This window comes from Cavia porcellus, unplaced genomic scaffold (assembly GCF_034190915.1).
Source record: "Cavia porcellus strain 051 isolate PalLab524CR breed Dunkin Hartley unplaced genomic scaffold, mCavPor4.1 scaffold_31, whole genome shotgun sequence".
Taxonomy (NCBI): domain Eukaryota; kingdom Metazoa; phylum Chordata; class Mammalia; order Rodentia; family Caviidae; genus Cavia; species Cavia porcellus.
This window is the reverse complement of record NW_026947514.1, coordinates 40,000,345-40,016,244: the sequence shown is the minus strand read 5'-3', so window position 1 is coordinate 40,016,244 and position 15,900 is coordinate 40,000,345. Positions and strand designations below refer to the sequence as shown.

Sequence of the window (15,900 nt, the reverse complement as noted above, 5' to 3'; positions counted from 1 at the left end):
CAAGGCAAAAATGTCTTAACTCGTCTACCGATAGGAGCAAGAGATGAAATATGAACCTTCTTAAGATTTTGCGAAGTTTAGATGTCTCTGTTATGAAAAGTAATCTAAATAAATGAGATGGTATTTTCGTCCTTTATTTTGTAAACCCTGTACAAATGAAGTCTATAACTATCTTCGGAGGACCTGTTCCTGTTTGGTGCTAACCAAAAATCTTCAGGAGAATTAGCTTACATGAAATAATGGCTTAAAGGAATCCTACTGTGTGTACTGTTGTTAAGTGACTAAACCATTTTTAAAAAAGTAAATAATCAACTAGGACATAGTCTTTGTGACTTTTAGTTTTAGTGTGGTCAGACCCTAGGGATGTTTTGACTGGGAGAGATTGTTAAAGTTCCCTTGTCGACCACTAGGGGGTGCTCCCAAATGTAGCGACATCCAAATGGTTAATTAACCAATGAGAATTAAAACACTGTTTACTTAGCAATCATCTGTCTTCAAAGATGGTTCATTTTTCCAAGCTAATAAAAGTGGTCTTTGTCATGATATAGAGACTGTGCTTTTAATACTGTGTCTTCTAGTTTCCGGTTATTCAGAAGTCTAGCTAGAAATGGCATTGGGAATAGTGTGCAACTGTTAAAGATCATGGTCTCAGTGACAGGTTGTGTTATCAAACGTTACATGATAAAATAGAAAAAAAGGTATGTTTTTCTTTTCTCTTTTTCCTTTAAACATGCTGTAGCACAGAGATCCCTTGGTTGGCATCTGGGACTGTTTGGTGGAAGACAGTGTTTTTGCAGATGAGAGGCTGGTTTGGGGCTGACTGAGAAGAGTGCCCAGCCTTGGTCACTCGTGTGTCCAGCTCACAGCAGGGCTCATGCTCCATGAGAATGTAATATAGCCCATGACCTGACAGGAGGAGGTGCTGCTGCAAATACAGAGTGAGCTTCCTCACTCTCCCACTCACTTCCTGCTGTGCAGCCTGGTTCCTAATGGGCCAGCACTGGTGCCAGTCTTTAGGGTGTTAAGTATAACTTGGTCCATACAGGGAAATTAAATCTAGTTCACACTACCTTGTAAATTGCTTTTCTGCTCTGGACTCTTCATTTCTTTTGGAAGCTAAAGGCCACACATAGTTTGTTTCTCTTTGCATTTAAGCTTTTATCTCTGGTTGTCAAGTTTATGTGTGAATTATTTTCATTGAAAAAAAATTTTCCCTTAAATTTTACTATGTGATTACCCTGAACTATGGACAGCTAGGGAGTCAAACAAACAGAAATCCCAAAACTACTTGAAGGGGAAAGGAGCGGCATCGGCAGACCTGGTTCTTACTTTAACTCTGCCATAAACTGTTCTCACTGAAGGCAAGTACTTCACATAAAATGGTTGAGTAAAACTAATCTGGACACTTTGCTCACCTTTTCTACAGTTCTAGTTTAAATCTGATCAGGAAACAAAAATGTGTTCCCATTACATTAGTTCCGTATGTATTCACTAATCCTACCATGACCCCAGACGGATACTTGGTGCTATTAGAGATACTGTACATCGCTCAGCACCTTCTCTTTGACTTTGAAGACTTCAGCTCCTCCATGGAAAATGGCCATGTGCCCAAATCCAACCCAGCACAATGATGCTGGGAAAGATGTGTATGGACCAGAGACCCCAGAGAAGGTTCCCACAGGAAGGGAGACTGTGCTATGTCCTTGATTGTGTTTACTGTTCGCACATTTACTGTTTAGTGGATACTTGACAATGTGTTAAACTCTAGTTCATGTCCATAGTCGGGTATAAATGCCAGGAAGGCTTATTGTTTATAATGATTATAAGCAATGCATCTAGGAAAACACTCAATCTTTGAAAAGAGCCCTGTACACCTCCTGTCTGCACTGCAAGTTCCTAAGGGCTTGTTATATTAAAGTTATACTTCACCTTCCAAAGACCAGTCTGTGTACTCAGACAGGATGCATCTTCCCCTGGGGCTTCACAGAGGGGTTGCTAGGTGACTGAATTAACTTCTGACATCCTCTGGGCTGTGCAGAATGATAAGCTTTTAAAAATGAAGCCATTATTTGCACACTCTCATTGTTTCTTCCTTGAAGCCTTTGTAATCATTCTTAATGTGGTTACATTCAAGTGGTTTTCAGTTGAGACATGGTGCAATCAGATTTCCTCACAAGGGTGCTTTTCCACTGTGACCTCTTTGACGTCAGTCACTGCTTCCTGTTGATCTAAACTCCCCTTCACCCTGTAGACAGCTTTGGTGGAGAAAAATAAGAAAGCGGTGGCACTTAGGAGAAATTCAGCACAATACTGTCAGTTAGTTGCTGGAGACTCCTTCTCCTTGCCCTCAGCTGTTGGTATCACACCGCTTTTCATGGGGGAGGGGATTGTTACTCACAGAGAAACACTTATAGCAGTTCTTACAATTTGAGGAAAGAAGTATAGATTTGGCTCAGCACAACATTGCTTAAACCAATATCTAAATTACTCATAACTATGTTCTTCTAGTCTATGAACTGTATTCCCAAAAGTAATTCCATCCCCACTCTAACCCTGAGTGTCTTGACTGTTTCTTACTGTCGTGGTTTCCAAAAGGGAACATCTTCAGAGGAAATTTACATCTGTAAATCATAAGGACTGTGTATTCTTGTTTTAAGCAGAAAAATCTTTCTCAATATGGTTATAAGTCAACCTTATTATAGAAAGAATGGCTACTTTAAAGTCTCACATTAATATATTGCACTCCACAGACATTTGCTTTGCAATAATAGTAATGGTAAGACTATAAAACTCTTTAAATGGAGACTATGAATTATCATTCAATATTCGAAAATCAGAAAACTTACTGATGCTGAAACCTTGGTTTGGTCACCGAGTTCTGTAATGCCTTGCCTAGTGATCACATCTTGGAAAGAAAAGCTCTTACTAAGACCAATTCCATATGGCACCATATGGCAGTGTTCCTGTGCCCTGGCAGCTGGCCTTGGAGTGCCTCCACCTTCTTAGACCCTCTAGATTTCTGTTTCTCACAGTTTGCACCGCTGAATCAGCTCCCGCTTTGTGGCTGTTTCCGTGTGTGGTGTGTGCCTCTGTTAGTCCGAAGAGTCCTCAGGGGAGGTGCTGTCTCTGCATCATCTGCAATGGCAGTTGCTGCATGCGGGCCAAAGCTCCAGCCGAGGGCCCTTCCTGTACCTAGTGTAACTAGGTGGACAACTGTGGCAGCTGAAGCCACAGCACATGTGGCCATTGTGATGAGACTAATCATAGTAGTCGCTAATGTATTTTGAGCACTTACTGTGTTCCAGGCACTGTTCACAACTATAATTTCCCTTGTTTAGGTCACAGAAGCCTGTGAGTTCAGTCATCTTATTGTCCCCATTTTGCAGCTGTGAGTTTTGAGAGTGAGAAAACAAAGCGCAGCAGGAACTGCTTCTGCTTCCAGGCGTCCCCGCTGCGGAGCTCAGGCTTCCTTACTGCCCTGTGCTCCTTGTGGTTGGAGCAGGAACTTTGGTGCTGGGGTACAGGACTCTGAGGCTTAGCTCTGGCCTCTTGGGAGTATTACCAATCGCGTCTCTCTGTTGAGATTCTTTTCCAGGCTGGACATGGTGCAAGACTGTTTGCTTCTGGTTAGTCCTCACATGATCATTGCCATGTTATTATCTTCATTATGAGTGAGGAAATTTCTAATCCATTAGAAATTGATGTGTGGTTTAGTTAAAAATTTCCAGAAAATAATCTACCCAAGCCTGAGAGAGGGTGTGGGAATGAAAATAAAGATTTGGAGGTGTGATAAGTGTCTCACGGAACCCAAGGGCAGAAATTGGCCAGGACTCATTGGTGGGGGGTCTCAAGCTAAAAAGACTTGAGGAACTTGGGTGGTTTACATCTCATCTCACTCACCTTACCCAATCTGTTTCTGACTATTTCTCCACATGTCTTTTCTGTCCTTTCACCTACTCATCCCTTTGTCCATATATCCGTCTGTCCACCTGTCTGTCTGTCCATACAGACTTCCGCTGCTCTGTTATACCAAAGTGTATCACATGTTCATACCACAAAGGCAGCCTCAGCTTCCTTATTCATATTACCTCTGTTCTTATACAAAGCCCCAAATAATTAAAACTTGTTTCTCTCAGTTGGAGTTTTCTGGAAAAGAGACTCTGGAAGGCCCAGCTTGGTCCAGCTAGTGCACAGGAGGCTTGATGTAGACTGTGTGAGCAGGCTGGGCAATTCTCTGAGAAGAAGATCACTGTGCTCTGAACAGATTGCTCCACAGATGTTGGCCACCACTCTGCAGTCATGCTCCTTAGATAGTCACCTTGGGGATCCTACTGCCTTGGTATAGCACATGCATCTAACCAGGGCTTTGATCTTTAACTTTTCTCCATGCATTGGTGTGTCAGTTTCAGCTCTTGAGACCAATCAGTAATGCTGAGTTTTAAGGAATGCCCACTACTGACAGCTGCTATCAGTCCAGAGGATATTTTTATCCCCTTTAGCCTGGGGAAGTAACTGCCCTGGTCTGAGAGCCAGGAAAGAGAGTTGGCTGCAGCAGGTTAATGGAACCAGAGCAGGCAATGAATGGCAGGGATTCTGTTATTACCAGACACCAGCTTGGCTAACCTCTGTGCCTGTAACTCACACTGGGCGGGCGTGGGGACAAAGGGGTTTCTGAGTTGGTTTTATTCCTCCAGGTGTTCATCATCCTGTGCTAATGACATGGATTTGTGGCTAGTTGAGTCAGAGACAAAAGAGAGGAGCAAGGAATAGACAAAGGCTTGGTCACTTGGCTTTAGAACTGAGGTTAAACCTGTCTCTTGGATGTTAGTTTCCTTACCATACAAGTTAGGGCAGATTTGCCCTAGAGGAGCCTAAATCCTTAGATGAATCCATGCAGTTGTTTCAGCTCAGTTTTTAGGAAACTGGACTTTAGAAAAACCAAAATTGCTACATGCACAACTTTAAATACAGAAAGAGCCACCTTTGTTGTCTGCTGAGGATGGGATTTGAAAAGTCTTCCCTCCCTCAAGTGACTCACAGCAACCTTAATCCATCATGCAGCACCTCCCTCATGCAAGATTCCCCAAAAATGCTTCATCCAGTTGCTTCACAGTTCGGGGGTGAAGTCTGATTCGGCATCGGACAAGTAATCATTGAGGCCAATTCAGTAATAGCACAGACTGTGGGTTTGTAGGTGAAAGGTTGTCTTCTGCCTACTCTTTGAACTTTGCACTAGGTCTCTGCTTTGTAAAAGGAATTCATGGAATGTGAAAGGTGGGCCAGGGATTTAACTCAGGGGCACAAACACCTGGTGAGTGTGAGATCATGAGTTCCATCTCTGGTACAAAAAAAAAGCCAAAGATTTCCTGTAGGTTGGTACAGCTAATTCCAAAGGAGTACACTTTCCACAGAGAGATCTGTTTTCATGGCCAGTGTTGCTTTGTCACACGCGGCATGTCTTTTTCAAGCCAAACCTCAGAGCCGCCACCTGTTTCACCCCAGGCACTGGGCTTAAAATTCTGATGGAGGCCAGTAGGTGAGTGATCATGTTTATTAATAGGCACTGAGGCCCTGCAAGTCTCAGCCGTGGTGACCTGGGATGGGGTCAAAGAAAACACCCTCGTTAGCGTTTTGCTTTTTCTGCAAACACTTGACTATGGAAATAGCAGTTAGCAGCGAGGGAGGCCTCACGCTGGACATGTCCTCTCCCTCTGCAGTCCTGCACACTGCCTGACACTTGTGCTTCTGCTGTTTCATCTTCTAGCACCCTCTTCGGGCCCTACTCTGAGTGACCTTGGTGTCCTCTTCAAGGCTAGAATTGGCTCTTCTCAGTAGCTTTTCCTGATTCCACCCCAGCCTCCAGGCTCTTTAGATGCCCTGTCAGAGCCCTGGGACGCCCTCAGAACCCATTTGCGGCCCTTTCCCTCCTGCAGCTGGGCTGTCTGTATGGGAGCAGGAGTGGGTTCCCTAACTTTAGGGTACTTAGGCCCCAGCCAGGGCCTGACACACAGTATGTGCCCAGTCAGCAGCAGATGCTAGGGCGCCCATGTGCCATAGCTCAGGCCCTTGGGGCTACTGGATCCAAACCAGAGCCAGTTTTTTCTCAGTTTGGATGCTATTCCAGCCAGCCTGATGTCCTCATTACTCCAGGCAGCAGAATGCCCCTTAGGGCAGAAGGGCAGCTTCTTGTGTTCCTTAATAATGAACAGTAGCATATGGGACTCCCTTTTTCTGTGTTCACTGTCTAATTTCCATTGCTTGAATAATTACTCTCAAAGGTAGCTTTTAAAACTACGTTTCCCCCAATATTTTACCTTCTGTTTTTCAAAGTCAGAAAAATGTAGAGTAAGCACACATGATGTTAGTTTGCTTCTGATAGTAAGAAAAACGTTGAGAGATACTGAAAAGAATAAAGAAATAAATGTCACCCCAGATCCCACAGCCTGTGCCAGGTTCTGTATGCTAAAGCTAATTTCTGCCACTGTGTAAGGCTTTTTGTCCTTTGTGTGCACGTGTGTGTCTTTAGCTGCAACTGAAGCCATTCTGTACATTCACACGTAGGATCTTTTTAACTGAAAGCATCTTCATTGAGCGGCAGCACCTGCAGCAGCACTACTGTTTATTGGGTGTTTCTGGGAGGGACTCGATAACTTGCTTGATGAAACTATTTTGTGATGATGGACCATCACCCCCATTGCATGATAAGTGGATTTTCTTTCCTGAACACTGGCGATACTTGTCATTTTTCTCCTCTTCTGCTTCAGTAATCTTGGAGAAAATACTGACAAATCTTTTCCTCTTCTGCAGCAGACATTTAAAAATAAAGTGACTAGGAGTGCAGGTAAATGAGTTCCTTGTAGCAAAAACACATTTTGCTAGTTAATACATGTATTTTTATTTTTCTCCCTTGTGGCATTACTGGAGGTCTTGGATAGGACAGACCATTACTTTTAATCAAATATTCGTTGTATCTTAGCCAGCTCATTTCCCCTTCCTGCCTGTTGTAAAATGCTATTGTAGCCCTGGGGCTGTGTATTGTACCTTCCATTCAAGGTGGAAAGGAGACTTTAGTCCAAAAATATGATCTCTTTGGGTGCTGTGCAGCAGAGGAAAAAGTGTCAGATTCTGTATGTCATCTGGGTGCAGGCCTGGCGGGGGGCGGTGGCAAGACACAAGAGAATGAGTGAGACCAGGGGGTGCCATCTGTTCCCCCAGGTCTGGAAGCTGCCTAAAGATGTGGCTTTTTCAGCATTGGACATGAAAAAGATTGTGTCACACAGGCCCTTATCTCTTTCAAACCTACAATCTTAGAAACTCTTGCCAAGGACAGTAATTTTGGGAGCCTAGGAATGGCCACTCACCTACTGACCCAGTTCCAGTAGTAATCAGGTATTCAGAGCAGTGGCAGTTCACGTGATTGCCAGTCACATCCGTGAGAAGGCTGGCAGGCTGTTTAACAGAACGGGTAAGGCTGACCCACTTGCTGAGGGACTGTTCTGAGTGTTCCCCCTCAGTCTTCCAGATGTACACCACAGCAGCACAGAAACTCCTGTGCAGATGGCCCTCTGGGAGGTGTCTGCAGCGTGTTCCTGCCCTGCAGCCCGCCCTGAGCTAACCTGCTCCCATCACAGAGGCCTTACTGTGGAGAAAACAGTGCAGCCATTGCTCACCAGAGCCCTTCCCACCCAGTTCTGCCTCTCCTCCTACCAGTCATACCCAGCAAGGGCCCCTACTCAGTCAGAGGGCTCACTGTGCTTATCTTGCCTGCCATCTGCCCGAGGAGTTAGCTGTATTATTGGTGGTAGTTTTTGTTTTTATGAATTATGCCGCTCCCCCTCCACCCTTAAGTTCATGTTTCTTGTTAGTAGAGAGAGAAGTAGTTAATGAGTGCAGAGTGTTACTTTCTAATCAATGTATGACTTAAAATTGGGGCCTGGGAGTCACAGGTTGCACCACTTTCTGATAGAGATCATAGCTGCCCCACATGGACTCCCCGCCATTGCTCTGCTGTGAGGTGTGGGGAGTCAGTCCCGGGAGCCCAAAGAAAGGTGGCCTCTGTAGCACACATCGTGTTGTTCAGTACTGATTTCTCCATAAGGTGACCTCTGTGCTCCTCCCCTGGAGAGAGCTTCAGTGCCCTGAATGGATTGTGCCCAGCGGTGGGCCTTGAATCATGGATCACTTGCTCAGAAACCTCTGTCAGCCCCGTCAGGTTACCAGATGTGGCTGCTTCCTCCGTTCTTCCTTCACAGTATTGATCAGCATGTATAGATTTGCTTGATCGTGTAACTTGGCAGTGGTGTTTGTTATGTACCATGTTTCTTGTAGCCAGATTTTTATGGGTAGAACTGTGTCAGTTTTGTGTTTATGCTTCTCTTTGTCAGTTCCCATTGGTTACCTGGGAACTTCATAAATGCTACTGGCTGGGGATGCAGACACCTGTTGATCTCAGAGATTTTTGCATTCAAACCTTTTACATTGTGCATGTTAGCACGGTGACTGTTTAATTGCCACTTACACATTTGTTTCTTCAAGCAACTTCCTTCCCATAGCACTTTATTCTACCACTGGTATAAAGCCTACAGTATGGCTTTGGTGACTGTTTTAAGAGTCCAGCTCACCTGTGCATGAGCACGTCTCCTTGGGTAGAGCGGCCTCCTGCTCACTTTACAGTCCCACTTCTGAGGGACCGAGGGCCTTCCTGACGTGGAGGCTGTTCTGAGGCGGCTGTCACAATTCTGATTGCTGATTATCGAAAGGGTTTTTGCTTTTCTTTTCTTTGCTCTCTGCCCACCCGTGAGGACTAAAGTGCCTGCCCGGTATCCTTTCCTTTCTGTCAGTGACCTTGCATGCACAGATCTAGGCCCTTGCTTTTGGACTCCAGCTTCTGTCTTCCTTTCCCTGTGCATTAAGGAGAGCCAGGACCAGATCCAGACATGCCTGATGCTCTCTTATTTGGGACTGATGGGAAAATCCAGAGCTATGTGGAATTACACAGATCCAGTTGTCAGTCTTCCCTTGAGGGATCCCCCAACCTATCTCCGCTCCTCAGCCCGCTGTTGGGATGGTTCCTGGAGTCCCTCCATGGAGAAGCCCTCCTCCTCAGGCATCCTCCCAAGGCAGCACTGTGTGTGCTGAGCCCTAGGCTGATTGCTGCCCCTTGTATTTACATTCAGGACCGCCTGTTTTTTGTGATGGAGTTTGTGAATGGAGGCGATCTGATGTTCCACATCCAGAAGTCCCGCCGTTTCGATGAAGCCCGAGCACGTTTCTACGCTGCAGAGATTGTCTCGGCGCTCATGTTCCTCCACGAGAAGGGTATCATCTACCGGTGAGTTGGGTGCCTGCCTCCCCGTCTTCTAACTCATGCCCGTCCTTCCGTCTTTCATGATAATCAATTAGTCTTCTGGGGACTAAATTCACAAATGTGGGCTTTTGAATAAATGCGTAACACAGTGACAAACCCTGCCTCCAAAGTAACACTGCCCCACCAGGTATTGATAAAGTAGACAGGCATGGAAGGGATTGTATACAAGTTGATCCCAACAGGGTTTGCTAAAGGCTTGTTTTGTTGTAGCCAAGCCCCACCAGGTACTGATTACTTAACTGTGGTCTTTTCCCCGTTTTAATATGTGGAATGTATTGGTTAGCACGGACCCATTCAATTTTAAGAATTCAATCTTAGATTAATAGTAGGCTTACTGCTGTAATCACAGTCTGATGGGGTGGGCTCACCATGGATCATGGGAGCAGTGCTGTACTTGATTATGTTTCTCACCTAGAGCCCCCTCCCAAAAAGCATTTGATTCCGTTTCATGACGCTTAGTCTTTGAGCATGGTATACCATAATTTGAATGCGCTCAGATCTGATTCATGGTAGAATGTGGTACGTATCAAATGAAACTTTAGTCAGAAGGTTGAGGGATAAGAAGTGAAATAATGAATTTCAGATTATTTTCATTCTTACGGTTTTCTTTCCATGTTGTCAATATGCTTCTGCTCTTTTATTTCTCAGTACTGAGGGCTTTCACAATAAGCTACCTACCCAGCCCTTTTTAAAATTTTTTATTTCACAGCAGGATCTTGCTAAGTTGCTCAGACTAGTAACTTGTAATCCTTCTGTCTCAGCCTCCCAGAGTGCTAGAATTAAGAATGAATCACCAGACCTTTCTTTCTGTTCTCTAAATCACATTATAATGCAGTTGCCACCTATACTTTTTTTGTTTCTCTTATGATGCAGTTGTTTTCCTTTGACAAAAGCTCTTTTCTATTTAACATTTGCTATAGTGAATAATTCCTGATTAAAATTTGCTACTGGTTCGGCTTGCTAAATGCCGCATCTTCTACAAGCTCACAGCAATGTTGCCATCATTATCAAAGTGTAAGAGAACTTTAGAAACTGAATATTCTTAAATACTCTGAAAGTCAACATAGGAAGGAAGTAGGTAGTGAGACTGGTAAAGAGGATGCCAGAAAAAAGTGAGAAACTAAGTATTGTAGTCAGGGGTTGTGAGGATAACAATTAGAATCAGGACACAGAATTTATAATATTATTTATGATGGTCACCCAGAGTTTAACACAAGAAAGTACAGGAAATCTGTCTACATTCAGCCAAGGGCCTGGATCCCACAGCAATGTCCTACATGAGTCCAGAAGAAAACCTAGAACCATGACAGTGCCTCACATGAGTCCAGCTGGATGTCTAGAGCCTATGAGAAGGACTTACACAGTCTGGGGAGTCTGGACTCCATGCTGGGGAGGCCCAAAGGTCAGCAGTGGAAGCCAGAAAGTCTATGCCAGCAGGGTGAAGGAATTGTGCTGATAGGTTGAGGGTTCTATACTGGAGCCGAGACTCCAGGGCTGTCTCGGCTCCAGTGACACTCACACCAGGGCTGTCCTGAGAAGCACCTCAGCCATCCTCAGCAACACAGAGGTCCTAAGCTTCTCCGACAATAGGAACAGTTGAGTACATGCCAGAAGGCCAGCATGATGAGTTTTTCCTGGAGATTAAATGACACTCGTCTTCCTCTCTGGAGCCAGGAAGTGATGCTCAATGTAAGGACCAGAGCTCCCCAAAAGTGAACCACAACCCCTCTCACCAACAAGGTCTCAAGCTCCTCTGATGCACTGGTCGAACTTACACTGGGGAAGCTAGTCATAATGAGCTCCTCCAGGAGAACCAGCAGCTCAAACAGCAACACTTAGAGAAACCCACAATGCCTAGCTTCTCCTTTTCCATGTCTCTATTTATGCAGGCAAATTTCCTCAGGTGAATCATCTACGCTCAGCACATTCTGATATAATTCAGCTGGCGTTAAGTTGACCACCAGTTTTTAATTTATAACATAAGGCAGTACAGCAGATACCTCATAAGGCAGAGCCCTTGAACCTTAGCTAGATGTAGCCTTGTGCTCACAGACCCAACACTTTGAGGTCCAGAGTGTGCAGAGTTGGGAGCCAGGCCTGGAACATGCAGGGGAAGCATCTGCTTACAGATTGGTAGTAGTGGGCCCACTGAGTCAGGGGGTCTGGCCCAAGTGACTTCAGGTATCCACGTTTTCTTGCAGGCTGTGGTGTCCTCCGGGTGGTTCTGTTGAGGGCTTTCCCTCTCTCCACTCTGCTCAGCGTGTGATTTGTAATGGGTTAAGTAGTTGACAGCTCTTGCCCATAGTGGTGGTCTGCTCGGGGCAGTGAATCTGCCGGGCATTCACCTCTCCCCACCTTATCCATTCCTCTCTGCTCTGCTCACCCCAAAGGGAGCTTATCCACAGTCCGTTTTTAAAAACAGTGACTTCTGTGCTTGACAGGGACTTCTGCTATAAATCAACATAGTAATAATACAAGCAACAAGAGCTAAACCAAATGCTTAGTACAGTACCAATATTTGCCTCTATTTCTGCCATAATCCTAACAGTGTTATTATAGAACAGCAACATTATTCACTTTGTTTGGGTGGGTAATTAAGGCTTAGAAAGCCTTCATTAATAACCAGGCTGTGAGCCGGAATTCTGTGAAGCCAGAATTCAAATCATGCTTTTAATCACTGAAGTACGCTGGCTTCTCCGAGAGACTTAGAGATGGAGGCAGGAAGCTGGCTTGTAATTCCCCTGAACTCAGGAAAACGAGGCAGAACAGGGAGAACAGCAGGGACTGAGTCAGGCTTCCTTGATGGCTCAGGGTTTTATGTAAGCACTGGCTTGCCTGGTGCAAGACAGCAAGCTTGCTTTCCGCCATGCATGTCCCTATGTCTGCATTCCCTGGTTGCATTTGTCTTGTGATGCAGAGAGTGTGGGCGCTGTAACTGCTGTCGCTTCTGGTGAAGCAGTATCAGCTCACATCTTGAAGCTTTATTTCGGTTCATGATATCTGTGGTTCAATTCTGAGAAACAATTTTAACTTACTCTTGGACTTGAATCCCATGTTCAGGCTTCAACTGATATGACTGACTTTGAAGTGAGCACATGTAATTAGGATAGATTCCAATGCTATTTTGGTCTTGGGGATTTATTACACAGGATAATTTCATTCCATTCAGGCTGATAGCTGAGACCAGATTCTTAAGGGTAAGGCTTTGAAAGCCGAGTCATTGCAGTTCACACATTTCAAGGGCACATTTGAGAAAGGGTTTGAATTTGACTTAGGAGCCCAATAAGAAACTTGGGAGCATCAGAAAGCCTCAGGAATCATGCAGGGCCCAACATGTCTTTATCAGATCTCTCTGGAAGGTGCTTCTGACCTGTCTAGTTAGAATGGGTTTTTTTCCCCTAGGAATGTGTTCATAATTTACTTTCCATCAAGTTACAAAAATGGTGCCATCTGCAAGTCCTAATGAAATAAGACCTTAGAAGGTAGAGCCTTCAGTGCCTCCCAACATGTGATAAAGCCTGGATGGGATGAGACAGGCCAGCCACACCTGTGTGACTCTGCCTCTCAGACTCGACATGCTCACTTGAATTTTGTGGAGCAACTGAAGCCCAGGCCCAGGAAATACAGTAGAACGATCTGGCTTTTTTCCTTTGGTTGGAAAAATTCTGGAAACTACCACAGCCAGAGCTCAAGGAGAGCAGGCTGAAAGTGGGCAGTGGAAGAGCTGCTTTGACCAAGGGGAAAGAGCCTGTCCATCCCTGTGTCCTGGGCTTGTTGGCTGATGGGGAGCCCAGACGGTGCTCGTGAATACTTTGTGTATGACATAGACTTCTCTCCACCCACCCCCCCAAGAATCAAATCCTACAGAAAAGTTAGGAAACAAAGAGGCGTGAAGCCCATTTCTCAGCTTTACTGGCATCATTTTCTATCCCATTTTATAGCTTGCATTAAAGAATTCACCCATCACCAGCATTTTAATTTCAGACTCTTAAGCCAGCCAGCACACATTTGATTTGCTGTTTCTGATGAAGCAAGGAGTGTATCTAAAATACATTGTGTACAGAAGAGCTCAGAGGAGAGCACAGTTTAAATTTTGGTTCCTGCTTCTTGTGTTACATTGAGCCCTTGAACACACTTCCCAGCACGTGGGTCTGGCCACTTGGTGTAGTCATCATAATCCATGCACTGACTGTGGTATTCCACTACTCCATTTTCCAGATGTGGAACCAGCCCAGAGAGCAAGAGTCAGCCCCAGAGGCTGACTGTCAGACATGACACATTGTCTTCCACTCTTATTCTTACAGAGCTCATTAACTTATAGAGAAACTCACCTTTGATTTCCTCTCCAGTTGAGAGAAATCTTCATCTCCCACTCCATCTCCATCTTCTTTTTCCTCCTCTTCCCGCCCCCCTCCCTTCCCCTTCCCTCTGTCTTTTGGGAAGACTAACAGTGTCCCAAGAGAAGTTCTGTTAAGCTAGGCTCTGAACATCCTAGTTGGAACTGTGTGAACATGTGAGTCTTTGATGTTATCTACTTAGTGTTTCTCAAGGGCACACAAAGGGCCTTTGGTGTCTCTCAGACTCCAGAAACCCATACATTGTGGACTTTGCTGGGATAGCTGTGCCTCACATTTCCCTGGTGAGGTCACTTTGGTGAGCGTGACTTTCTTGGCTAGGTATTCGTAAGGGCTGCGTTTCCGGGTCACCTTGTTGGCAGTGTTGGATGTGACATTTCTCCGTCAGTGCCATCTGCAGCTGTGCTCTTCTGGAGCGGTGGCAACAACTCGTCTCCCCAGTCCCACGGCCCTGTCTTATTCCTCAGTGTTTCTTAGCTGGCTTTCGCACTCCCCGAGTAGCTCTCATTCAAGCCTGGAATTTTGGAACCTTATTATTTATTGCCTCATCTAGGTACAAATCAGTCCCTTATTTGTGTTTTTTCTGTTTGTGCTAGTGAGAATATTTTTCTTTGTAGTTCAGGATGATTGTCAAACTGAGAAGCTCTGTTTTCCTTTTGCCTCTAATAACATTGTTCTGTTCTAAGAAGTAGGTTACTCTTGCTTGATCTGCCTGTGGTAAAGGCAGCTACAAGTTGTCATTTGTTATTTTTACAGACCTTGTTTATTCAGGGTATGCCAGTCACGAGAATGCTCAGAATATGAGTAACTTTTGTGTCAGCTTTTTGGCGGTAAGCTGTCCCGGGGCATTGGTGCAGAGCGCGGAACTTTTTAGTCACATTCCTGTCTCTTCCTGTCATGCTGTGCTCCAAGGAGTGGCCTTATACTCAGTACTCACTTTTCTGTCACCAGAAAGTAATCACCATCCCAGACTTCTTTTTTAAGGATGTGAGGGAGAGCTCAGAGGTTTCCAGCTTTAAAGAGTCGCTTGACATTTCCCCAAATGCGGTCTCCCCTGGCCTGCAAGAAAGCTCTCAGCCTTTTCCATTCTCCCCTGCAGTCCTTAAAGACCATATAACAGGGACTCACCGATCACTAACTCTCTGCCAAGGACATGGGGAGCAAAGGCAAAAATACTTCTGGTGAAGTCTGGCCTAGTGAAGGAGACACTAGCAAACAAGTGCCCACAGCAACAGAAACTGCAGCTGGCCTGCACTGTGAAGAAGCAAAATGTGATGCCCTAGAGACCCTCTCACGGGGACCCATCTGCACAGGGAAAATGGGAGAACTTCCTAAGGAAGTGACTCCCAGGCTGAGGTCACCAGTGAGGAGGGACAAAGAGCATCCAAGACCACAGGGGTGGCAAATACACGTGCCCAGTGGCCAAAAGAAGCACAGCAAGTTTGACAGCTTCTCAGGCTGGGGTCTGGGAAGGCCAGTCTTCCCCCAGTCGGCATCTCATTATCTTAGTGTTTGACCTCAAGGCTTGATTTGATGATCCTACAAAATATATTCATTAACAGTTGGGTTAGGATGGTCTGTTGCCACTCTGAATGAGCCATCTGTAGTTCACAGTGAGGTCCTTGCATCCGAGTCTGCATGCTTACGCTCAGCAACAGAATCAGAGCCTGGTGAAACCTCCAGGCTTCCCTAGGGCTGAGCGCTGTTTTACATACAGAGAACTCACCTGAAACTCCCAGCCTGTAACTTGCTTTCACAGGAAATGTCCTCTTAAAATACTTCATCTGCAGTTTGTTGTCTGTCTCCAGAAAAATATATATATATATGTTCAGAAAATTTTCTTTTAATCATCTACTCACTGCTGGTTTGAAGACTTAATCTGCCATTTGGGGATGTTCAACTCTGTTGAGCCCATTTCAGTGAGGAAGAGCCAGCTGAGATGAGAACATACTGAGCCGCCTCTCTGCTGCAGGAGTAGTGTCATAGGTGTCGCCCAAACCAAGCAGATGTGCCCTCCGCCTTTCCAGGCCCTTTCTGTGGGGGGGAGAAGCACGGCCCACCACAGGTAATGGAAGACTGACATTCCAGGGTGCCCAGGGCATTTTGGGAGTACAGGGACTGGCCCCTCAGTTGAGATGCTTGGGCAAACTTCCTGGAAAAGGTGAGCCAAACGGGAGA

The 15,900-nt window shown here is 45.4% G+C and overlaps 1 protein-coding gene across 1 annotated transcript in view; it reads left to right on the top strand.

Annotated features, from left to right (window-relative positions):
• The window catches only part of Prkch (protein kinase C eta), a 197,995-nt gene that overhangs the window by 134,371 nt on the left and 47,724 nt on the right, over positions 1-15,900 (top strand). The window contains exon 10 of the mRNA XM_063241086.1: positions 9,177-9,331. Within this exon, the coding sequence (XP_063097156.1) occupies positions 9,177-9,331 (155 nt within the window). The remainder of the gene's footprint in view (positions 1-9,176; positions 9,332-15,900) is intronic.